Here is a 26,704-nt window from a genome sequence, read left to right on the forward strand (position 1 = left end):
TGTCTTCTCAAGTAGTTAACCAACTTTGGTCAAAAATATCTTGTCTCTTCTTATTTTAGAACCTTTAATCCAAGAGTAAACAGTTTTCTTTTAGAACGTAAACTCATATGACTGTAATTTTACTGTTATAGTATGTACTACTTACATCCTTTCTATTTGCCAGGCTTTATTAAGCATAAAATAAGCATTTATTAAGAATAAATAATTAATTTACTTAAGATATATAAATTTATGTACATTAACTGTTTAGATATTATCTTTTTTTTTTTTTTTTAACCAGTGAGGAAAGTAGCTCAGATAGGTTGAATAACTATATCGGGTCACGCAGTTAATAGACTGAAATTGTGATCATTCCATTATAATGCTTGGGTAGGGGGGAGAAAAAAATGTATGAATATCATTTTACTCAATGAACATATGCCTGAGAAACCACAGAAAGGGAGCCAAGAATCTGTTCCCTCAGTTGTTCCTCCTGCCTTTGTAATGTGAGAACAATAAAGCCTAAAATAAGCATGTTAGTCATACCTATGGAAAGATTTATGAATGATTTTTAAGCGCATAAAGGGTTTTTTGAATGTTGACAAAAAAGTGAAATACATCATTTAAGTGGCCAGGCAACCAGATAAAGGGTGATGATGGCTTGGCTGGCTTTCTGGAGGAAATTGAAGAATTAATTGAGGACCTTCCCAATAATGTATCAGTCTGGGACAAACAGGAGAGAGAAACCACATAGTAATTCGAACAGGGGAAGTTTAAAGATTTTATGAACTATAACATGGGATTGCGGTAATGAAGAATTGGCTAGTAAGAAGTAAAGAGAACTCTATAAAGAATATAGAGTTAATTAACTTGATTGTGGGAATCATTTCACACTTTATCCGTGTGTCAAATTATGTACACTTTAAGGATATTACAGTTTTATTTATCAATTATACCTCAGTAAAGCTGAGTAATTCTACAGGTAAGAGGAACACAGTAATAGCTGATGGAAGCAGCCGCCATTATTTCCTTGGGCTGAGGTAAAACACTAATGGGTAAAGGTTGAGATCTAAATCCTGATGGAGAACTCATGACTGTGGCTCTGAATGGAGGCGGAGAAGTCACTTTGATGTCACATTGGTAGAACTTGCCATAATTCTGCTCTCTAGGGTACAGGGGAAGTTGTTCAGAGGGAGATTATCTCACCAGAGGCACTCTGCAACATAAATATTGGGGGTGGTTCCAGACATCTGCTGTGCAACATGGTGCCAATAGATATCAATAAGATATTGTGTTCTTAAAAGGTTAAAAGGGTAGATTTATGTTGTGTTATTACCACGTATACCCATACACAAACACATACACACAGAAGTGATGCATGGCAACTTCTGAAGGTGATGGATGTGATCAAGGTAATTCTTAATTGTGGTGATATTAACACAAATATAAATAATAAATGTAAATTTCCAAACTTACCAAATTGTGTGCATTAATTACGGACCACTTTTATTGTATACCAATTATATCTCAGTAAACCCAGTAAAAAACATTGCTCATGGGAGGATGAATGCTGGAGAAGTTGGCACTGGGGAAGCTGTATGTGGTGCAGACGCTGGGGGCTTCCCATGCTGTAGGACCTGGGTACTAGGGACCTGCAAGTTAAAAGAGCTTATGGGGTAAACACACATGAATCAGGACCAAAACCCTCTCTTTGTGCAATATCTCTCCTATGTCCTCTTAACATCTTGCCAGCTGGCAAAGGAAAAACATTTCAAGGCTTCAGATCCAATTTTGCAGAAAATGCAATGTAATATGAATTGGAGCTGAGAGACAGTAAGTTGGTAACTGACACAAGAAAGCTAAAAAGAAAATAAATGATTAAAATTTTTTAGAACTGATGATGATTACCAAGAATGAGAAGAGCCAGTAAGTTGAATTCTTGCTGAAATAGTCTAAGCAATAACACATTTATATGATTTCTTAATTCAATCACTCTGAGAAACAAAAACCCCAAAATGGGCATACTTAATGGGTGATCAGTGAGGTTTTCAAATTCTACTGGAAGCATGATTTTCACCTTACATATCAACTTTAGAACCTATACCCTACATAGGATGCAACTCTACTGAAAGTAGGAGAGCCAAGATTTGAGCTTAGGTGACTCTGGTATTCATTTTTCTGTTATGTCTGTTATGCTATACTGCCCTCAGAAAATGAACGTAGTATTAATAAGTATGATGGAATCCTCCTAAAACTAAAATTGTGGGACATCCAGTTACAAACTAGATTTACTGTTAATCCCCTCTACTTCATCTTTATTTCTCTGGAATTTCAGGTCATGTCTCAAATAAGGCCCTGATCTTGGTGACTGAATACTTTGACTAACTTTGAGAAGGATACATTTCTCTTGGTGATAGATGATCAAGTGATTGATCATAACCAACTTTTATCTGGATGAAATAGATCTATCCTAAGTTTAGATGCAATATTAAGTTGGTTTGTTTCAGACTCTGTCCACCTTCATGCATGTATTTTAAGGAGACCTGGATTTAGATAATCTTCTGTAGCATCCTTTTATTTTACTCATTATATCTGCTCCTAATTCAAGATGTTAGCCTTAAATTTAACTCCAAGTGGATATTAGACTATTATTCATTTTCACTTATAAAATTGTGTGGCCTCCTTTATTTCCCATTCAGATTGTCTGCAGATGTTGCAGCTACTGGATTAACATATGTAATTGTTTTATGAGGTTTTTAAGATTAATTCCGTAACAAACATTTACCTTTGCAATTCTCAGTACTGTGGAGACCATATTTGAAAGGCTATGTCCCTTCATCCACACCTGCTGTATTTGGCTAACTCTATGTGAGTGCTTGAGGTATGTTGTGACACTCAGCAAGACAAAACTGTCTTTGAACTTGACTGACTCAGCCACTCCCAAAAGAAGACAGTAGAGCCCATGGTTCATACAAACGCACCATACTTACTATTGCTATAGCATAGAAGGCCTATAGCAAATAAAAACCAAAGTTCCTACTTCAGTTCTCATTTTCAAAGCTGTAAAGTTTAACTTTGTTAAACAGATCCACTCATAATTAAAGGCTAGTACAGAAACCAATAAAAGCTGTGAACATCTTTCTAGTTTCTCAGAACACTATACTTACATTTATGTTCATACTTCAAACAACTTTACATGACATATTACAAATAATAATTAACATTTATATAGCACTTTTTTCAAAGCATTTTTACATTCACTCAGTTAATTCTCACAGCAATTCAGAATAGTAAATGATATTCTTACTTTCATTTTATAGATGTTGAAACTCTGAGAGGTTTAAATAACTAATCCAAGTCCATAGAGTAAAAAATAGACCAGGGCTATAATTCATCTTGTGACTCCAAACTTCACTACATTATAATGCTTAATAAAGTTATTTTTCTGTTTTATAGATGGGGAAACTGGAGCATAGAGCAATTAAATATTTTGTCCACAGTTTCAAGCTTAGGTTTAAACTAAAAGTATATATTTATGTAAGTGTACTAAGTGTGCAGTGAAAGTGTAGTGTAAATGAAAGTCAGGAAATTTGGATTCTTGGTCCTTAAACAGCCATTTTTCAAAAGAGCTAGGCATGTGGCTATGTGTATAGATGTCGGGGACGTGTTAGGAGTTTTATATAGTTACATTTGTAAGATGGCCCAGTAGACTGCTCTGCAGTCTCTGCAGTCCGAGACCTGTTAGTTACAGACCAAAGGAAGGAGCTAGGAAAGAAAACTACTTTACAGTGTTGACAGAGAGCATTTCCAGCTTTTTTTCCCTCTCTTTGCAGAGATGTTGGCAATGTGGTTGAAGCCATGTATGGGGACCTCCCTCCTCCAATTATGCTAATTGGACATAGCATGGGTGGTGCTATTGCAGTCCACACAGCATCATCCAACCTGGTGCCAAGCCTCCTGGGTCTCTGCATGATTGATGTTGTGGAAGGTAAATTTTCTTGTGCTAAGCTACCCAAATCAAAATCTTTGACTTATAAGCACTACCCATGGTAGATTATTGTTTTTGTGTGTTAATTTATTATTGGTTTCATTCATCATGAAATATATCCCTTTGTCTTTTGTATCTTTGTTTTGTGCTATTTTGTGGCAAAGGCATTCCAATTTTTTTTTTTTAATTGGGATATAATGGACATGTAACTTCGTATTAGTTACAGGTGTACAATATAATGATTTGATATATATACAGGGTGGGGCAAAAGTAAGTTTACAGTTGTTCATATGGGAAATAATATAGTAATAAGTAATAATACAAGAATGAACTCTGTGTGTTGCATACTCATAACTGTAAACCTAACTTTTGCCACCATGTATATATTGCAAAATGATCACCGTAATATGTCTAGTTAATATTTACCACTACACATAGTTTAAAAAATTTTTCTCTTTGTCATGAGAACTTTAAGATCTAGTCTCTTACAACTTTTAAATATATAGTACAGTATTAACTGTAGTCATCATGCTGTACATTGCATCCCCAGAACTGATTTTGTAATTGGAAGTTTGTATTTTTTAACACTTTCACCTAGTTTCGCCTGCACCCCACATTACAAAATCATTCTCCATGACATAAGAAACTCTTCATAAACTTCTTTTATGGCTGCATAATATTTTAATTGTATGTCCCCTAATTTTATTTAACATACAAAAAGAAACTCTCGCATCTTCTATGACCCAGTCTCAGAAGTCACACTATTGCTTATACAAGGCAGCCCCATTCATTATAGGGTTACTTCACAAAGGAGAGAATACCAGGAGGCAAAATCATTGGAGGCCATCTTGGAACCTGGCTATCACATTATTAGTCTTCTGAATTTTATTAAACTGCATCCTTTTTTTTTCCCCAAGTAGCACTGAATTCTGCTGTCATTGAGGGCATGTGTATATAGTTGGCGCAATAAGTGTAAATGCTTGGGAAATGTTAAGTGCTGTGGTTAAATATTTTGTTTAATATCTAGGTACAGCCATGGATGCCCTTAATAGCATGCAGAATTTCTTACGCGGTCGTCCTAAAACCTTCAAGTCTCTGGAGAATGCCATTGAATGGAGGTAATCCACAAACCTATGTTGTCTATATTTTTAATTTTAGATTGCAGCTTTCTTTTTCATCACGTCAAGCGCCAAGTTCAAAGGAATAATTTCTTGCTTTAGCTTTATTGTAATTTCATGGGTGGAAACAATTATATAAATACCAGAATTTTTTAAAAATACAGGGTCCAGCACAAATAACGCTCCTTTTTTATTACAAAATCATAAGCATGTAATTCTGTAACACAACAACAATCACACTCAAGCACACCATATGACATTTTCGGTGAAATGTTCAAATTGCTGTCCATCTTGTGTGAGACATTCATGTATCCTACCAGCCACACTTAAACAAGCCTTACTTCTGTCGGACCCTGTATTTTAAATGTTTCACACTGGTCTCAGTTGCATAAAATCCACCCTTTTTCTAATACACCATAGTATGTCCTACAGTCTCAGTGATTATGGATCATCTGCTGTCTGGCTATTCCCATTTCTAAGGTGAGAGTTTAGACTAAGTGAGACTCTTTAAGACCTCTTCCACCTCTGATGCTTCATGGGTCTAGATTTACTTTCTGTGTTCTAGAGAAAAGGATGGAGAAACAGAGGTTGATATACATCCCTTTTTCAGGATTTTTTTTTGTTTTGGGTAAATAAAAACCCTTTGGATAAATCATTTTCATTAAAATTACTGACAATTGTCTATGGCTTTCACTTAAGTGAAGGCTATTCAGTCATTAATTTATTCATTAATTCAACCAAGTATTTGATTAAATATTTATTAAACACTTTGTGCTGAAGGGTAACAATTCAGAGATAAGTAAAACACTGTCCCTCCCCTCAATGAAATCAGTCTTGGGATAAAATGTCTTTAGTATCCCATCTTCCTACCTACTCTTCAAAATCCATTTTCAGTACCTTCTCCAGAACCTTTCTCTAACTCCCCTAAACCACACAGTTCACTGCCTTAGTAAAATAGCTTGAGACCTTTAAGTCTATATTATATTATACCGTTTACCCCTTAAGTCTTCTACTCCTCCTTTAAGGGATATGCTTATATTATTTTCATTTCTGTCTTAATTCCCTTCCTGCCTCATAAGGGCAGCAGCTATTCTCTATTTCTTTTGTACCTTTGTTTAGCATAAAGCGTACTGCTGGCTGCCCTAGCAGGCAGAACATAATCTGTCAACTGAATCAGAGATATCAAATGGAAATTAAGGACCTGGTAAATATATCCTAAGGAAGTTTTCCTGGGACAGAGGGTCTCATGCCAAATATAGCTTGCCAGAATGATGTGTGTGTTTAGTGAAGTTGCTTCTACTTACCATGTTCATGCTACAAATCTCTCAGAAGCACCCGAGACCTCTATCTTGGGCAAGTCACAGCATTGAGAATGCAGCTGCTGCCAGCTCAACATGTAGCTTGGGTACTCTGTCTGCTTCCCTAGTAACAACTAGTGAGAAGATTATTCCAAATAACTTTTTAAATTTATTCAATAAACACTTTTTTTTTTGTTCCTAAGATGTATCACTCTCTGATCTAAGAATTGGAGATGAATCAGGCTTAGTTCTTATGTATTTACTCGTTGGGGATACCAACATCAACAAGTAAATACATACACACAATACAGTGAAGGAAGCACAGGAGGTAGAGAAGATAGGCATCCAGTCCAGCCTGACAGTCATCTTGGACCTTCCCTTAAAGGAGATAGAATCTCGATTCTAGAGGCAGATGTAGGATAGTATAAGGTTTGTTGAATGTTAAAATGTTCTGGGTTCTATGAAAGCCACTGATTTTTAGACACCACTTTCTGAGCCTGAGAATCGGAAAGAATACTATGAAACATTTACTAATTTTGTTTTGTACTCTGCTAGATACCTGAATCAAATTAAGACTTGTGGTCATTTTGGCTATTCCAGGTTTTTTTAAAAAAAAAATCATGTTGAAGTACTAAACCAACCTATTTAATTCAATAAAGATTTAAAGCAAAGTGCATTCCTGCTTATGTTTTCTTGGTCATCCTAATGAGAGCCAGTATGGTCTGGTCATTAAGAGCCTGGGCTTTGAAGTTGGGCAGATACAGATTTGCATCTTGGTTCTACCTACTCTGGCTGCTCTGAGGAAAACAGTAGAACAAGGAAGGGGAAGTAGGGGTGATAATGGAAGTGGGAAATTGGTTAGGAGACAGTGGTAGTAGTATAGGAGAGTGATGATGGTAAGCATAGACAAGGATGGCGGCAGAGGAAGTAGCGCCATTTGGAATGTATTTTGAAGGCAGAACTGATAGGACTGTCTTACTTATAGGATGCAGGTGGGGAGAGGGGCTGCACTCAAGGATGACTTATAGGATTTTAGCCCAAACAATTGGGTGAATGGTAGAGACAAAGAGAAGTAAATTTGGGAGCAGGTAAGAGGCAGAGAATCAGGATTTTTATTTGGAAAAGCTGAAATGCTTATATGATACATCTAAATGGAAATGTTAAGTATCACTTTCATACCATTGTAAAGTTGAACCATCATAAGTCAGGGACTGTCTGTAGTTAGGAGAGGTTGAGCTAGAGATAATTTGAAGAATAATTATTGCATAGACAGTATTTAAACCAAAAAGATTTAATGCAATCAGCTAGGGATTTGATGGTGATAGAAAAAAGATCCAAGAACTGATCCTTGGTACACAGTGACGTGAAAGTCAACAGGATGATGACTTTAGAGGAAAGGAGCAGGGACAAGCAAAGGGGCAGCGTGACAGGGCTTTGTATGCCATGATACAGAGCTTAGGAGCTCAGACTCCATCTTAAAAGATTCGTTTTCTCTGAGTTGTCTAAATATGCCTTCGGAAGAGGGGGAAGATCCAACAAAGGAAACTGAAAAGGCACAGTTGCTCAGATAGAAGGAAAACCAGGAGAGTATAGCATATGTTTCTAGAAGGAGGGAAAGACCATTTGTGTCAAATAATGCTGCGAAATCACCTAAGATTAGGACTAAGAAATGACCATTAGAATTGACATGATGGAGGCAGTTTCACAAAGGAAATCTCAGAAAATAATTGGGAAATAAAAATCTGTTTTAAGTTGGGGGTATTAGTTGAGGAAAGGATGGGAGGTGATAAAGTAGAGAAAGCAGATGAGAACTTATTTGAGAAGTTTTGTTGTTTAGGAGAACAGAGAAATGAGATAGTTTCTAGTAGTAAAAGTGGGGTTGAGAATGTTTTTAAAGGATGTTTTATAATGTCCAATAGAGAAAAAAAAATGGTGACATAGGAGAGAAAGAAGATAACTAAAGAAAACAATATGCCCTCCTAAGCAAGAGGGAATGGGAACCAGTACCCATGGTTGGCCTTGAGTAGGAACAGAGATATTTCATGTATTAAACTGTCATCAAAGCAGAATATATGATCATGAATGCTGGTGGATTTGTATTACTTTAGATTTAGTTCATGGTAGAAAAATGAAGTAGTAATTCTAATTGCTTCTGTTTATCATTAAAATAATAAACAAGGATTATTTAAAGGGGATGCGCTTTAAAATTTTACATGTTTGTTTAAGCTAAAAAGTGAGGTTTGATTCTGGTGACCTGCTACATGTGGTGTCAGGTAGTCATTTTGCTTGGCCCTTAGACATACTTAGACAACTTAGAGAAAATGAATCTATTAAGAGGGAGTCTGAGTTCCTAAGCTCTGTATCATGGCATACAAAGCCCTGTCACGCTGCCCCTTTGCTTGTCCGTGCTCCTTTCCTCTAAAGTCATCATCCTGTTGACTCTCACATCACTGTGCCTTTGTTCACACAAATGTGCCCTCTGCCAATACTGCTCTGACCACCCTCTTTTATCTTTTACTTCTTATCTTCAGTTTGTAGTTTAGACAGGACAATTGGGAAGCTTTCTCTAACCTCCTCATTCAAAATAAAGCTGATTCCTTTGAACTTTGCCTTATCTGAATGTGGTTTTTCCCCACTGAATTATGTGCTTCTTGAGCACAGACCTGACACATAGTATCTTCCTGGCAAATATTCTCAGAACTGAAATGGCTTCAATGTTTTTATCTAATTTTTACTCATTTTATAGACATAATAACCAAGTGGGAAGTAGTGGTAATCTCCATGTAAGCTATAGTGGTAGCCATAACTCTTTAGTAGGTCCTACAGAATCTGTAGAATTATTCATTTGACCCTAGTGACATGATAAGATGGATGTTGAATAACCTCTCCCTCTTCTTACTTTTCTCTTCTAGTGTGAAGAGTGGCCAAATTAGAAATCTGGAGTCGGCCCGTGTCTCAATGGTTGGCCAAGTCAAACAGTAGGTCTTATTTTTCCCCTTATTTTATCTGTTGGGCTGGTTAGAGAATGAAGCATGGTGAGGGAATTACAGGCTTGTTTTTTTTTTCCTCATATACTTATCCTACCATCATTGGAATACCTTCATTATTTTAGATAAATTTTACAAGTGAGCTCAGTTGAGCTAGTTGTATAGATTTTCTTTTCTGTTTTCTTTCTGTTTTTTGAGGAAATCCCAAGACTGCATTGTGTCTTTTATATAGTATTGGATTATCCTGTTAGCACAACTCTAGGTGTTAAAGGTGAAGAGTCCCAGAGAATGGATATTAAAAATGAAGTGTCCACTCAAGTGCTAGTAGTATGGTTTTATTCTGATAACTCTCCTTCTAAGCCAAATATGGTTATAAGGAAATTATAGCATAAAAGTGTTAGCATAGCCTGAGTGGAAGCCAGATTCTAAGGTGAGCCAAGATTATTTAGCCTAATTGATCTTCTGGATAGTGTTACATGAGTCCTGGGCATTGCTGTGTAGTCACAAAATAAACTTAAGGTGAATAGAGAAAATGTTGCCCAGTGGAACAGATAGGAAACACAAGAGTTGATGAAAATGATAATGGATTATTGAATGGGTGCTGTTTGCCAGGCACTGTGCCTGGGTATTTTATGTACAATATCTCATTTTTTAAAAACTTGCATTATTGAAAATTTTCAGACATATAAAAGTAGAATAATACAATGAAACACAGTATACCCATTGCCCACTTTCAACAGTTACTGACTCATGGCCAGTCTTGTTTTGTCTGTACCCATTTCCCTGAAGCATCAAATATTTTGAAACAAATTCCAGACAAACGCAATTTCCTCTGTAAAATTTCAGTATGCACTCTATAGATTCCACCACTATCTTTCTCATTTTTTTTTTATTGCAATTTATGTGTTGAGGAAACTGATCAGATGTTCTAATCTGCAAGGTTCAGCTGGCATGGTTACTGTGATTGCCAGTTTCTATAAGCTAGTAAAAAAGTGGGGGCTTTTTACCATTCTGTTTGAGCCTTGTACTACTTTTAATTGGGCCTGAATTTGCCTACCAGCTTCATCTACTCATGACCTAGGTGATCCTGGACTGTTTTTTAACTCTTTGGGCCTACTTCATAGGATTGTTAAAAGGATGATATAAAACAATGCCAATAAAAATCTTTGTCACCATGCCTCAGGAATTGGGTACTCCTTTCTGTGGGAAAGTATTGGTGCAAGAACTGGAAAACACCCCTGGAGTATAGCATACATTGGTCACAACCTTCCACAGTTCCGGTCTACTTTTTACATTTTTAAAAACACATTATTCACATCTTTCTCCCAGGAGCATTGTTAAGTTTTAACTAACATTTGATTATAAAAGGCCATACATATCAGTATTTCTGAGATAATTTGTGTATAGAAAAGGGTTTTGTGACAGCACTTTCTTAAAAAACAGGTGTGAAGGAATTACAAGTCCAGAAGGCTCAAAATCTATAGTGGAAGGAATCATAGAGGAAGAAGAAGAAGACGAAGAAGGAAGTGAGTCAGTAAACAAGAGGAAAAAGGAAGATGACATGGAGGTGGGTAAAATCCTGCATGGGATAGGGAATGGTTCCGAGTGTGTGAGGATAGGGAAAGGGAGGTGACATCCTTTTTGTCTATCATTAGATATTTTAGGGAGCAAAGGCATTATCTGTAAGATATAAGGCAGTTGTAGATAGTGCTGACAAATTACAACATAAAATTTATAGTCTATACCCTACCCTCAAAAAGACTGCTTCTCCATTAGGCTCTTTCTTACCTCTGTTCTTCTGTTTCTATGGTTTATTTCATGCGATAATCTCTATTCCTACCATTCTATACTAAACCTATCCAAATCTTACCCATCTTTTAAGGTGTATCTCCTTTGGAAAGCTTTCTGACCTAAGTTTATGTCAGTCCTCTCCAGTGCAGTGCCGAGAGTCTAGACGATGTAACTCGGCACTTTGTTTTTGTTTGTTTCCTTGCTTGTTTGTTTGTTTTTTAACATTTTGTCCTCAGTCCTCACCCAAAGACATGTTTATTGATTTTAGAAAGAGAGGGTGGGGGGCAGGAAGAAGAGAGAAAATGAATCATCAATGTGACAGAGATACATGGATCAATTGCCTCCTGTACACATCCCAAATGGAAATCAAACCTGCAACCTAGATATGTGTCCTGACCAGGAATCGAACCCTCAGCCTTTTTGGTGCACGGGATGATGCTCCAACCAGCTGAGCCACCTGTCCAGGGCAGCACTTTGTTTTTTTGAAGTTGTGGCTAACTCATAGAACTTATTTTCATAAGCCACATTAAAAGATACTGTGGTCTTCTGGTAGTCAGAATGCAGATTCAATGTCCTTTAATTGCTCAAGAATTGTCTCCCAACAAAAATAACCTATGAATTTTAAGGACAGGAACTGATATTCTATATGAATTTCCCTCATCATTTAGCTAAGGATTGTGTGCATAGAAAGTGTTCTGTGAGTACTTGCTGAACAGTTGATTTGAGGATAGTGGCGAAAAGGGCTCAGCATGACCCCAGACTTTCTGTGATGGATGATGGACTATATAAACATCTCACTGATGGCAGGTAATGAATGGACTTGGTGTACACCACATATTCCTTTGCATTTGGAGATGCTGCTGTTTATCAAGGGGGAAACTATTTTTTTAAACTGTATTTTTTATTTAATGAGGATCTTCTTGTCATCCTTAAGATGAGTGAATAATAAATACCTTGTACCTTTTTGGTGGTTGCAAAAATATACATAATGTATGATCAGCTTGCCTCTCAGTACTCTGAGAGATGAGGGAAGATCTTTTCTCCCATGTTAACAGTGTGGAAACTGAGAGAAAAAGACTTGTCCAAGGTAATCACATAGTATTTAGTGGATTTGAGACTCTGATACAGAATATCAATTACTTTTTACCTTTTATGTGGTAGGATCTACACTGAGTGCTTCCCATTTATCATATCTAATTCTCATTTTAGCCCTGTGTTGTATATATTATTACTGTTTTACAACTCAGGTACATATACTTGCCTATGATCACACATAAATGTTCATGCTAAAACACACCATATCCTCTGTTTTTGTTTTATTTATTTATTTATGAGAGAAGGGAAGGGAGAAAGAAAGAGGGGGAGGTAAAATTCGATTGGTTGTGTCTTGTACGTGCCCTAACCAGAAGTCAAACTGGTAACCTTTCACTTTGGGAGATGATGCCCAACCAGGTGAGTCACACCAGTCAGGGCAGGTTCTCTGATTTTTTAATTCCAACTCATTTTTTCTTTTCAAATTTTTATACACCCAATATATAAACTCCAGAAGTTTATATAGGCACATCAAGCAATAAGGAATATAACTAAACAGTCTATAATTGAGGAAAGACATGAAGAAACTCCAAACAACAATCACAACTTCTTACAACTAGTAGGTACATAAGACCTGGAGATCTCATGCAGAGCGTAGTAATTATAGGCAACGATACTGTTGTTGCTAAGAGACTAGATCTTCATTGTTCTCACCACAAAAAGAAATGACAGTTACGTGACATGAGAGAGGTATTATTACCTAATGCTATGGTGGTAATCATATTGTAATGTATCAATGTATCAAATCAACACTATTGTACACCTTAAATCTACATAGTGCTGTATGTCAATTATATCTCAATAAAGAAAAGTAACTAAATTTATTTATTAAATAAAATGATAGAGAAAATGTTAATACAGATTAAATATAACAATGCAAAAAAAAAAAAAAACACCCAACATTTGCAACTTCTAAAGCTTGGTATATAGGTGCCATTTAGGGCCCATTAGCCCTTTGGAGCATCTCTGCTCTTGCACAATATAAAAAGTGGTGTTTGAAATGACCTTGAGACATGCATAAGAAGTCATTTGCATCCATTCTGCTGTGTAAAAGAGGATAAAGATATACATTTAATGGGGAAAGGAGAAGCAAATCTAGTACAAAATGCTTAAAATGCTGAAAAGAAAGGGGAAACATTTAAGCTTTGGTCTTTGAGGAAATAAACTTCAGTTGTCAAAGAGATGTTCCTTTATGCATAAATCTGTTTAACTGTTTTATTGAGAGATAACTTATCGAAAGTGTACAGTTCATTGTTTTTTTAAAGTATAGCCACAAAGTTATGCAACCATCACAACAATTTAATTTTAGAACATTTTCATCACTTTAAAAAATAATGTCATACTGTTACCACTTTTCATTTTTCCCTAACCTTCCCATCCCTAGGGAACGATTAATCTATTTTCTGTCTCTATAGATTTGCCTAATCTGGGCATTTAATATAAGTGAAATTATACAATATATGATCTTTCATGACTGTCTTCTTTCACGTTAGCCTAATGTTTTCAAAATTCATCCATGTTGTAGCATGCATTAGTACTTCATTCCTATTTATGGCTGAATAACATTCCATTGTATGGATAGACTACTACATTTTCTTTTCCACTCATCAGTTAATGAACCTTTGGGTTGTTCCCACTTTCTGTCTATGAATAATGCTGGTGCAAACATTTGTGTTCAAGTTTTTGTGTGGACATATGTTTTTATTTCTCTTGGCTATACACCTATGAGTGGAATTGTGGGATGCTAATTCTATATTTAATCATTTGAGGAATAGCCAGACTATATTATCCAAAGTGCCTGCACCATTTTACATTCCCACCAGCAATGTATGAGAAATCCAGTTTTTCTCCATCCTTGTCAGCACTTGTTATTGTCTTTCTTTTTTTTTTTAATTATAACCATTCTTGTGGTTTCCATTTACATTACCCTAATGACTGTTGATGTTGAACATCTTTTTGTGTGCTTATTGGTCATTTGTGTGTGTATCTTCTATGGAGAAATGTCTATTCAGATCCTTTGTCCATTTTAACTATGTTTTTTTAAATTATTATTATTATTAAGTTGTAAGTGCTCTTCATACATGTGATTTGCAAATATTTTCTCCTGTGGGTTGTTTGTTCATGTTCTCGATGGTATTCCTGGAAGTACAAAAGTTAGATTTTGATGAAATTCAATTTATCTACTTTTTGTTTTGTTGCTTGTGCTTTTGGTGTCTGTCATATCTAAGAAGACTTTGCCTAACCCAAGGTCATGAAGATTTATGCCTATGTTTTCTTCTAAGAGTTTTCTAGTTTTAGCTCTTCATTTAAGCCTGTGATCCATTTTTGAGTTCATTTTTTTTTGTATGGTATGAGGTTGGGGGTGTACCTTCATTTTTTTTTGCATGTGAATATTCAGTTGTCCCAGCGCCATTTGTTGGAAAGACTGTCCTTTCCCTGTTGAGTGGTCTTGGTGTCCCTGTCTAAGATCATTTGACCATATATATGAGGGTTTATTTCTGGGCTTTCTAGTTTATTCCATTGGGGTATTTGTCTGTATACCAGTACTATGCTGTTTTGATTATTTTGTAATATGTTTCAAAATCAGTGTAAGTCCTCCATTTTTTTTCCTTTTCAAAAAAATTTTGGCTGGTCAGGGTCCCTTGAGATTCCTTATGAATTTTAGGATAAATTTTTCTATTTTTAAAAAAAAGCCATTGGGATTTTGATAGAGATTGTGTTGAATCTGCAGATTGCTTTGGGTAATATAGACATCTTAACCATCCAATGATCTTTAATATAATATATTGCCATCTCGTGTTCACTTCTAGATTTTCATATTGTGGTTGATTCAGTATCCCAATTATTTATTTCAGTTATAGTATTTCAAAATGTTAATGATGCAGAAAAGTATAGAGAATTATTTATTTGTTCAGCATGCATTTAATGAATGCACACTCTGTTCCCATCCATCTACTTTATATCAAAATTTAACAGATAATTGACATTTTGTCATATATGTGTCAGATTTCCTTTTTTAAATTACTATTGCCGGAGCATTATATCATTATCATAAATCAAAATATAAGAAAAATTGCTCTACCAACAAATCAACATATTTTCAGTATTTCTTTCCAGTTGCTTCCCAAAATATACCACATTTTTCCAGTGGTAATTATAACTTAGATGACATGTTGTACTCTGCTCCTTTCACTTAATATTATATTGTAAGCATTTTTTCATACCATAACATGTTTTTTGTAATTATCCTTTGATGGTGTATTCTTCTTTCCAAGTGGATATAAGAAAAGCTCAGTCTTGGCTCTACCATTTACTAGTTTTGTAATCTTAAGAAAATGTCCTAACTTCACTGAAACTAATAAAAGTAAAAGCAAACTTCTAATTATCCAAACATGGAAGTAACAGTATAAAGGTTGTTACAAGGAATAAATGTATGTTAAAATGTCTGGGACATAGTAGGCCCTTAGTAAGTGCTAGTTTCCTTCCCTCTCCTTTTCCTAGGGACCTAGTTTTTATTCTGTTCCTCCAGGGGTTGTCCTCAGAGACTCAGAACTTGCTCTTATTCCTCCAGACCAAGAAAGACCATCCATACACGTGGAGAATTGAACTGGCAAAAACAGAAAAATACTGGGATGGCTGGTTCCGAGGCTTATCCAATCTCTTTCTTAGTTGTCCTATTCCTAAATTGCTGCTCTTGGCTGGTAAGTGTGTATGTGTGTACGTGTGTTAGTCCATTTGGGCTGCCTTAACAAAATACCGTAAACTGGGTGGCTCAAACAACAAATTTATTTTCTCACAGTTCTGGAGGCTGAAAGTCAGATCAGGGTACCAGCATGGTCGAGTTCTGGTGAGAGCTTTCTTACTGGCTTGCAGACAACTGCCTTCTCGCTATGTCTTTACATGACAGAGAGGAAGCAAAAGCAAGCTCTCTGGTGTTATTCTTATAAGGATACTAATCCTATCGTATGCGGGTCCCACCCTTATGACCCCATTTAACCCAATTACTTCCTCATTTAACCTTAATTACTTCCATCTTGATTTTGGGGGGACACAATTCAGTCCATAGCAGTGTAGGTATATTGTCATCTGAATATGTTCTTGTTATATATAACTACTCACCAAATGGATAGTAACTTCCAAGGGGAAGTACCATCCTCACTCATTTGTGCCCTTTCTCTTCCCCACACCAGATCCCTAAACCTAATGAAGCATAAACATCCTCCTGGGATGGCCTGATTCTGGCCTGGCCTCTGTACCTGGTCAAGCCCAAGTCCTTCTCCTAGAGTGGTGTAAGGATATTCTGAGTATAATGGAAATTTTTAAAAGTAAAACCCTGTTTTCAGATACCAGTTTAAATGAGCAAAGTGATTGCCTGGAAAGCTTCCTGTGGTGAGAATATACCCTCAGGGAGTTAGGATTGTCATTAACATGAATTGAGAATGTCATCATGTTTGTGACTTGGTAACAATTTTTACTTCATACTTGAACAGTAAAACCTACTTCACACAGCCTTTTGTAGTAAGCTACTTACGGATTCTCTTATTTTTTTTCCTAGGTGTTGATAGATTGGATAAAGATCTGACTATTGGCCAAATGCAAGGTAAGTCATCAAGAAACTATATCCCTGCATCAGTGATTTTCATCCTTTTTCATCTCATGGCACACATAAACTAATTACAGAAATTCTGCAGCACACCAAAAAATAATATTGTTGATGATCTGACCAAAAAAAAAAAAGGTATAATTTTGATGCATTCACACTGTATGGCTATTGTTGTGTTGGCTGTTGTCATTTTTTAAAATTTAACAATCTAAGAGAAAAGAGGTCAGTGCCCCTGATTAAATAGTCAGGTATTGCATGTTTTAAAAATTCTTGTGACACACCAGTTGAAAATCTCTGCTCTGGGTCGTTCTCTGAGGGAAAGAAAGGGGCAGAGTTATGTGGAAATTAATATTCTGAGATGGTGAGATGCAGTGGAGAGAGCTTGGGCTTTAGAGTTAGATGCAAATTTGGCATCTGCCTCTGCTCCTGACCCACAATGATTATGGGCAACTATTTCCCTTTTCTGAGCTTTGATTTTTTTTTTTCCCCTTCTAAAAATGAGAATTATACCACCATTTATGTTTCAGAGTTGTAAGGGTTAAAATGAGGCAATGTTTTTTGAAAAAGGCATTATACACTATAAAGTACTCTCTATAGGTATATAATATTGTGAAAGAAGATATCCTGAACATTTATCAGTATTTTTATTATTGTTAGAAGTCTTAGGGAAGGGAAAGGTCCAAGATAATCGAGATACAAAAAAATATGAACTCTATTTAGAAGACAGCATGGTGAATTGGTTGGTAAAAGCAAGTGCTCTGAGCTTTGGAGAACTGGATTTGAGTACTGCTTCTTTTCTACTAATTTTTTTAAGCTGGGCTAGCTACTTGACCTGCCTTAGCTTTAATTTTTTTCCATTTATAACACGAAAAAATTGATGGCAGCCTCACAGGCATCATGAAGTTAATGAGTAGGAAAGTGACATGTGCTCAGGTTCAGGTGTGTTGGCCAGATGTCAGTGGAGGCAGTGGGACCTATTTTGTGGAGGCTCTTGCTTTTGTATGAATGAAAGGCTTGGTGAAGGTGAATTCAATAGGCATTGGTACCTTTTGGGTTATGGGAAGAAGTGGTGCAAACCCCAAGGCTAATGTTTCCAGCTTAAATAGATTATGTTCTTGACCCTCCTTCTTTTCTACTGACTGTCCCTGGGCAATCACCTGGGATTTTCTATTTATACCCTGATAACTCCCAAAGCTAAACATTCAACTCATACCTCTTCCCTTCTGAACCCCAGACCTGGCACATATACCAAACCTGTTGGACATCTCCACTTCACTATTTTATGGTACCCTCAAACTGTTCTTTTAGCTGTCCTCAAGCTCTCCACAGAGAAAGGGACAGTAGTTCCCTCACAGTAGTTGTTCAGAGGCTCCTGAATGATTTATCAGACTCTGGGCCCAGGCCCTTATACTTGTTCCTTCCTCCAAATACACAGCATCCTGAATCCTGGAGAAGGACCATGGACTGAGACTGTGATTTTTATAGCGTTGATGTTGGTAATTCTGAGCTTAGATGCCTTTGCTTGAATTCAGTTCAAGAAAGCCTTTTCTAAGCACTCTCTGTGCAAGACCTATCCCTGATGGTGGGTACACATAAGAATCAAACATGGCCCCTGATAGTACCTGAAAGTAGTTGATCTGCACTGGCCTAGCATTTGGAGGCAGTGTGGATCATCAGCCTTGGAATCAGACAGTTCTGGGTTTGAATCCCTGTTACTGAGTTTGTGGCCTGAATGACTTGCTAACTTCTTTAATGTAGAGTTATTTCATCTATAAAATGGAGATAATGATATATCTTAATACATCTGTGTGAGGTTTAAATGAGGAAATGTGGTTGAGGTAAAAGTGACAGATGATAGCTTCTTTATCTTCAGGAAGCAGTCATGATTCCTCATTGTTTCTCCAGTAAGGGTTATGCCAAGACCACCTTCTCTTTCAGTGTATCTCGTAAGTGTAGAGATTAAATGGCTAGAATAAGAGACATTCCATGAAGCAAAGGGAAATGGCTAAGTCAGCGTAGATCCCTAATCTCAGCCTTCCCAGCATTGTGTTTAAACCAGCTGAATTAGTTATATTACAGAATCCTGGAAACCCAGCACTCATTTATGGTACAACTTGGATAAATAATTTAGGTTCTCTAAAATTAAGGTTCCTCATCGGTAACATGAGAGGGGAGGGTTTGGAAATGTGCCCACCTCATAAAATAATTGTGAGAATCGCCCATGATCACATTATTTTATGTGAACTGGACGTAGTGTTAGTATGTGTGAGTTCTTGATTTCTTATACCCATTCTTTCAAAGAGGAGTGAAAAATGCATCCCTCGTTATTAGTCCCAGGGTAATTGGAGTTCTAGATTTTATCAGGCCATTTGCTTAATTATTCATTCATCCCCGACTTACTAAGTATCAGTACTTGTTCAATGTCTTGCTCTGTGTTGGGCCCTATTAGAGATATAGAGTAAGTAATGATTCTAGCCCCTGGCCTTCCAAAAATAACACACTCCTATGGAGACAAGCACCAGTGGCACCTCAAATATAAGTTTACAAAGCAAGAAGGATACACACTGCTCTGGATTCAAATGAATTCACAGTGGTACATTAAGTGATTCAAGGGAGAGGAGCATAGGCTGGAATACCCAGGGCAGCTTACAGCAAGAGGAAGACCATAAGCTGGGCCTTACTGAATGGAATGGTCTTAATTCCTCTATTCATTGAGCTACCTTGGACAAATCACTTCACTAATCATGGCCTCAGTCAGTTTTATCATCTCAAAAAAGAACCTCAGTGTTTGTCCTGCTTAGGTTTTTATTTATTTATGTGTATTATTGTTCAATTACAGTTGTCCCCTTTTTTCTCCCATTGCTCTCCCCTGCCCTGCCTGTCCCCCCTTCCCACATTCAGTCCTTGCCCCGACCCCTTTGTCCTTGTCCATGGGGCCTTTATACATGTTCCTTGACTTGACTCTTCCCCTTATTTTCCCCATTATTCCGCTCCCCCTCCCCTCTGGTCACTATCAGTTTGTTCTCTGTTTCAATGCCTTGGTTCTATTTTTCTTGTTTGTTTGTTTTGTTGACTGAGTTCTACTTATGGGTAAGATCATATGGTATTTGTCTTTCAACATCTGGCTTATTCTCTAGTTGCATCCATGCTGTCACGAAGGGCAGGAGCTCCTTTCTTTCTGCTGCATAGTATTCCATTGTGTAAATGTACCAGTTCTTTGATCAACTCTTTTGCTGATGGGCACTTAGGCTGTTTCCAGTACTTGTCTATTGTAAATAATGCTGCTATGTCCTGCTTAGTTTTATAGGGTAGATTTGAGAATCAACTTAAAACACGAATAGAAGAGTATTTTGAAAAAATTTTGAAGCAGTGTGTAACCGGGGTAAGAATCACAGAGTGTAATGAGCAGGAGGGCTTTCAGAGCTTACTCACTTATTTTGTAAATGATCAAGATACTGAGGCTCTGAGAGTCTGCTCTCTCTACCTTTAGGAGTTCTGGGTTTCATATCCTTGTATGCCTAGGGATCTTGCTTTATTGGTCACCTCTGATCTCTGCCTACTCTTAATAGCTATCACATTAGCTGTGAGCTTACAGTGTTCCATAAGACAGTGTGAAGAAGTGCTTAGTACAGTGTCTGGCACATAGTTCAGCACTCTTCATGGTAACTTGTTATAATAAATTTCAAAATCCTTAACATAGCTTATAAAACCCTTAATGGTATGGTCCTTGCTTATCTTTCCAGCCTCATTATTAACTCTCACAAGCACCAGACTTTTTATTTCTTGGAACAAATACCATTTCGAATGCCTTCCCTTTGTGTAGGCTGTTTTCTCTGTGTGGGGAAACCTCCCTGTATCCCTCTTTGATTATAAAGCCCCCATTCTTATCTTCTTCCAGTTCCATGTTTGCCGTTTAATCATAGGAACTACACATTGCATTAAATTGTTGGTTCTTGTGTTTTGCCCCCGCTCTGGACTACAGTAAATCCCCTGAAAATAGGAACTGTTTCTTCCTATATGTCTGGTCTAAAGTAAATGCACATTAAATAGTTGCAAAAGGCAACAGTAAAGGGAAAATGATTTGTCCAAGATTACAATTACAAGTATTACCATCCTCCTCAAAGGCTTGGTAATTGGGTCTAGTGTTGCGGGGCGGTGGGGGGAGAGCGAGATCCTGGGTTCCTAGAGTGTCCTGTGAGGCTGCAGAGGTGGTAAGTAGAGAGCTATTTTAGTCCCTGAGGTTGCCTGGGTTTGTTTCCTCTCAAGGGAAGTTCCAGATGCAGGTGCTACCTCAGTGTGGCCACGCAGTCCATGAGGATGCTCCAGACAAGGTGAGTCCAAATGCTTGATGACTATGAGAGTTGTGAGGACACCTGTGAGAGTAACCTTGGGTTTCACAGAAGATAGAACATACCTTTGAATCAGTCTGTATTGCCTACAGCTGTTGTTGTGAGGCCTACACAGATGCAACTCCACCAGCTCCCTGCACCTCTCCCTGGCAAATGTCTGTTGTCTTGTCTTTCTGTGTGTGGGCTGAGGAGGTACTGACACTCTGCTGTTTCACCCTGGGGCCCTGTGGTTAAGATCTTAAGCTCCACTTTTCCATTATCCTCAAAAGCCAGATAGAAAAGGGGATAATTGGGGTAGAAACTGCTCCCTAAATTATATTAGCGGTTAGGAATTAATAAGATGCACTCTTTATAGGAAGAAGTTACTTTGAAACTCTAAGGGTATAAATAAGCCTTCATGTCATTTCTTTTGACTTCTCTGGAGCTATTCCCAGCAGGGATGGGGAGGAATCTCCTAGTCCCAACAGGACGTGGGTCCTTTTGATCTCAAGCTCCCCAGACCTCTAGGACCCATGAGTTCGCTCTAGAGCCTAACCTTCCAACAGTAGCCCACAGGACCTCCAAGAATGAGACCCATTGCTAACTTTCGTATGGCTTGGAACATCTCTGTTTTTTAGGTAGCTGAAGCTGTTGCCACTTTCCTGATCCGGCACAGGTTTGCAGAGCCCATCGGTGGATTCCAATGGTAAGGAGTACAAAGGTTTAAGGAGCCCACCAGTGCTGGCCAACTCCAACATAAAGATATTTGTTGTAAATATTTTCCTTAACCCTGCCTGGTTGGGTCACCATGCCTTTCTTCCTCCTCCCCACACAGAGCCCCAACATGTATGTTTCTACAGTGCCTTAGTTGTGAGTTTGTGTTCTCTGGGCCAGTGGGTTGTTGCTGACCTGAGATTGAATTGTGCCTTGTTCCTCACCCCCCACCATCATGTGCACTACTTACTGAGGTGGCCCTTCTCTGAGGAGGCCGATATGGGAATCAGTTCTTTCCCAGGCTCTTAGAGAAGCTCTGTGTGCTTTCCCCTGCCCTGCTGCTGAGGAAGGCAGGGTAGGTCATGGAGGCTGGGTAGAGATCCACAGCAGGGTTTCCAACCTCAGCACTATTGGCATTTGGGGCTGGTAATCCTTGGTGTTGGGGGCTGCCCTGTGCATTGTAGGATGCTTAACAACATACTCGTGCTCTATGCACTAAAAGCCAGTAGCACCCCACACACTGATAGTTGTGACAAACAAAAATGTCTCTAGATTTACCAAATGTTTCAAAGAAGGCAGTCACTCCCAGGTGAGAATAGCTGGTCCAGAGGGAAAAAGGATGCCCATCTTAGGATGCTCTTCAACTGATCAAGGAGACACAGTTGGGCCCTTTGTTGAGAAGGAGGAGGCAGAGAAGCATGGTGGCCCAAACCACACGGTCTAGGCCCCACCTCAGGGAGCTCTCTGTGGAGGCACAGATCCTCAGAGAAACCACAGTCTGATGAGGAGTCACACCTGCAGATTGGAAAGCCTCTTATCTGGTTTAGGTGAGGGTCCGGGGGAACCTGTTTCCCACCCTCAGGGAGTTTGAAGAAGAAATGCTTAAAGAAGAAATGGCTTCTGCATTAGAGCACTGGGCCTGAGAGGCGAGGGTGACAGGGCAGGCAGGCACTGGAAATGATGACAGCAGTGCAGCAGAGTGCGCCACCCCTCAGGCAGCTGACCACTGATGCATCCCAGGAATCAACAGAAAAGACTAAATTTCTCTTAATAAGCAGTGTTTGGGGCCCCTGGACCATTTGGAGCTTTTGTAAAATCAGCAGTACGCTGGGAGCAGGCCCTGTGTATAGCCTTGGACAGGGACTGGGAGGTGGGACTGATCTTCAAAGGGCTTGGTGGTCGTTAGGAAAGGCTTCCTGGAGGAGCCAGGGTACATTTGTTTCCCCTTCTCTTTCCACTCTCCACAGTGTGTTTCCTGGCTGTTAGTGACCTGCCACTCGCCCCTTCCTCAACATTGAGCTCTGTTGTAAATACATCGCACCAGAGGCCACTGTGATGCCGCTGTCTCCTCTTCACCATTCTGCCCGACCATGTGACACCGGCTACCTATAGACGGGCGTCCCAGATGTACAAACCCTTTCGTGTATTTCTGCCAAAAGCATTGTTTTCCAGGGCCTTTGACCACCATCAGCCTCCCTAGTCCAAGGCTCCCCAGATTCTACCCCTTCCCTGTTTGCCCTAGGGTAAAGCTTCCATCAGAACTACCACGCTGGGTCCCCTATTCCTGGCATTAGGCAATGCACCTGGGTCCAAATGTCTCCTCAGGCTCAGGGACCTCCATTCCTTGAGATTGTTCTTGGCATGGTCCTGCCCTACCTCAAGGGATGGACCATATAAAGGGTGGTCCTTAATTTTCCCTTTCAAATAAATACCAGTCAGGTACCTTTTTATCCCAGTCTTACTCTTCCAGGCTTGGAAGACCCGTGGAGTCCAGGATCCAATTCTTAGGTACAAGGAGGGGTGATGGATAGCATCACAAGAAACCAGCCTGAAAATCAGGTCCAGCCAGTCAAGCACATGGCCTCCCATTTGGGGAGAGCCCACTGTCCCAGTCCCACATGTCTGGGCACCTGTCCAGGGCTGAGGCCAGGTTGCTCCAGGGACCTCTTGAGCCCTCACCTGTCACAGAGCAACCCAGGTTAAGTACAGCCCATGCACAAAGGCACAGGCTAAAGTCTGTGTTGTTTTTAAGAGTCAAATTTAACCATTTTCATAATTGGTCCCTGGAGGTGTGCAGAGTGCCCGCTTACCTCTTCTAGACCCACTCAGCTTATCTTTGGCATTTGTGGTTTCCACGTCACTCTTCATAGCAACAGCCCAGCATCCTCACCCTTTGCCCCCTTCAAGCTGCCTCATCACAGCACTGCGGCTCCCCCTGCTGCCCAGGCACGCCATTTCCAAAAGCAGGGAGGGGCAGTCTCCTGCAGCCCATCTTTGCTCTGTCTGTCTGAGCTGATGCGTAGCCCCCTCCATCTTTCCACCCAACAACTTCCTATTCCTGTCCTGCTGCACGGTCCGGAGTCTGGGACCTATTTTGTTTCTTTGTTATTTATGACCTTGTTAAAGAAAATAAATATCTCCCAACCTTTATCTAGTCTTTCTCTATGAAGTTGTCCTTATTTCTGCTGACCTGGGGGCAGGGGATAGCTCATTGGATTTAGTTACCACAGAGCTCCAGAAACCACTTTCCATTATTTGCTCTGCCTGCTCCCCACATCTAGTGGGATGGTCAGGACCAACCTCCACAGCAGCCAGGGAAACCTGGATTCTCCAGTCCTATCTCTTCAAATTATTTGCTATGTTGACTTGGGCTCAGAACAGGATAGCCTGTGCACTGTTCACATGACCTCAGCTACCCGTAGCTTCGTATCTGCCAACACCCAAACTTTGTCCACAACCCAGATCACCTCCTGAGCTCTAGACATTTAAGTCCATCTTCCTCCTCCTGTTTCTCCCAAATGACCAAAAGCCATTCATGTCAACCATTTTTCTAAAACTGAATTAATCTTCCCCTTAAAACTAACTTGTTCTTTCTCCCGTGTTTCTTAGCTCAGTAGTTGGTAGGTAGCACCATCTCTCCACTTGTCCAAACCAGACAGCCAGAACTCCCTGGACAGCTCGCTCTCTCATGCTCAGATCCAGTCTGCCACCAGATGTGTGGTAGACCCACAGCCTCCGCCCTAGCTGAGGCCTCATCTCTCAGATCACTTCGGTGACCTTGCTGATTCCCTGCTGCAGCCCCTCCCTTGGTCATCCTCTACACACAGAGTCTCCTCCTACAAGGCTTTGGGGCCAGGCTGCTTAAATTAGAACCCAAGACCCAGCCTTTACAATTTGTATGAGATAACTACATTGTACGTTGCAGTTTTCTCATCTGAAAAGTCGAGATCAATAGTATCTACCCACAGTGTCTTGACTACATAAGTTTGTTCATACAGGTTAACTGGTTCTCAGAAACTGGCACAGGGGAGGCACTTAATAAATAGTTCCTGTCATGCCACTCCCATATTAAGACCTTTATCACTCAAAATAATCTAGAAGCATCACTATCATCTGGAAGCTTGTTAAAGATTTTGTCCCCACCCTAGACCTATTGGTCTGTATTTAACAAGTATATTAATTTTGAGACATTCTGGTTTAGATGTTCACTAAATATTCCAGGTAAAGTATGAGCTCCCTAGCATAAAAGAAAAGTGCTTGCGACCTTATTTCTCCCACCAATCCCCTTTGACGGGGAAGGTGTCTCTTTGCGGGGCTATGTGCCTTTTGTCCATAGGGGGGCGGCATGATCACATGCATGGTTTTCCGGAACGCGGCCAATTTCCTTCACCAGGCGAGTCAAAATAGTCATCAAATTTTGGTAATGTAGTTTGCTTTACACCCATCTCATGTAATCTTCACAGCAACCCTATGAAGTAGGTGATGTTATGCACCTTTTACAGATAGTTAGGCCCAAATTCATACAGCTCAGAAGTGACAGTGTCAGAATTCAAACCTAGCCCTGGCTGTTGCGGTTCAGCGGATTGAGTGCCAGCCTGGGAATCAAAGGGTTGCCGGTTCAATTCCCAGTGTAGGGCACATGACTGGGTTGCAGGCCAGCTCCCCAGCAAGGGGCGCGCAAGATGCACCCACACAAAGATGTTTTCCCTCCCTTCTCTCTAACAATAAATAAATCTAAAACAACAACAACAACAACAAAACCCAGAATTCAAACCTAGTTGTTTTCTCTCTGTACTGCGTCCTGGACAATACATGGGACACTGGGCAGAAGTCATTTTGGTTCAGAGACTGGATTAAAAGAGCAAGAGGATGATGACCAGGGAAATAAGACTTATTCAGGCTGGATGGATGGAGGCTGAGAATGAATGAAATGTTTGTCTAGCTTTGTGTCAAGTACCATGCTAGTCACGTGTGTTTCCTTTATCCTTTGTGTCCTTACGCTGGGAGGTGGCAGCATGTTTGTCTACTGAGCGTTTCACTATACCCCAACAGAAAAGGAAACATTCGTATGTACATGCAACATGTATTTACTGAACTATGTGCTGTCTATAACAACATTCTTGAGCCTATAGATCCTCATTACAAACTCAGGGAATAAAGGAGACTCCACCTTTTAAGCGAAGGGTTGTTACAGAGCCAGAAGCAGCAAGTTTTGGTCAAACCAAAGGCCATTCTGTCTGTCTGTCTGTCTCTCTCCCTCTCTCTAATACACACACACACACCCTCCCCCCCGCCCCAAGGAATGCCCAAGGAGAACTTCCTGAAAAAAGAAAATAGGCAAATTTTGAGGTAGACACAGATCTAATGATGGCAGAATTTTGAGATTGAGAGGACTCAGACAAAGGCATGAGGGGAGCAGGCATAACTTCTTGGTCCTGTTAAAAGGAGGTAGCATTTGAATTGAGCTTTGAAGCAGCATCACAAGGTGGAGGTAGAGAAGGAAAGAAAATCATTGCAGGTAGAGGG

The 26,704-nt window shown here is 39.3% G+C and overlaps 1 protein-coding gene across 1 annotated transcript in view; it reads left to right on the forward strand.

Annotated features, from left to right (window-relative positions):
* PPME1 (protein phosphatase methylesterase 1) overlaps nt 1–24,317 on the forward strand; it is a 62,653-nt gene extending 38,336 nt beyond the window's left edge. The window contains exons 6-14 of the mRNA XM_054576263.1: nt 3,813–3,967; nt 4,995–5,085; nt 9,296–9,361; nt 10,814–10,937; nt 15,825–15,954; nt 16,809–16,853; nt 21,123–21,187; nt 21,823–21,890; nt 23,146–24,317. Coding sequence (XP_054432238.1) covers nt 3,813–3,967; nt 4,995–5,085; nt 9,296–9,361; nt 10,814–10,937; nt 15,825–15,954; nt 16,809–16,853; nt 21,123–21,187; nt 21,823–21,890; nt 23,146–23,164 — 763 coding nt within the window. The 3' untranslated portion in view covers nt 23,165–24,317. The remainder of the gene's footprint in view (nt 1–3,812; nt 3,968–4,994; nt 5,086–9,295; nt 9,362–10,813; nt 10,938–15,824; nt 15,955–16,808; nt 16,854–21,122; nt 21,188–21,822; nt 21,891–23,145) is intronic.
* Nucleotides 24,318–26,704: the final 2,387 nt, after the last annotated feature.

The sequence above is a fragment of the Pteronotus mesoamericanus genome, unplaced genomic scaffold, assembly GCF_021234165.1.
Source record: "Pteronotus mesoamericanus isolate MK-2021 breed Mesoamerican mustached bat unplaced genomic scaffold, CSHL_Meso_final contig_33, whole genome shotgun sequence".
Taxonomy (NCBI): domain Eukaryota; kingdom Metazoa; phylum Chordata; class Mammalia; order Chiroptera; family Mormoopidae; genus Pteronotus; species Pteronotus mesoamericanus.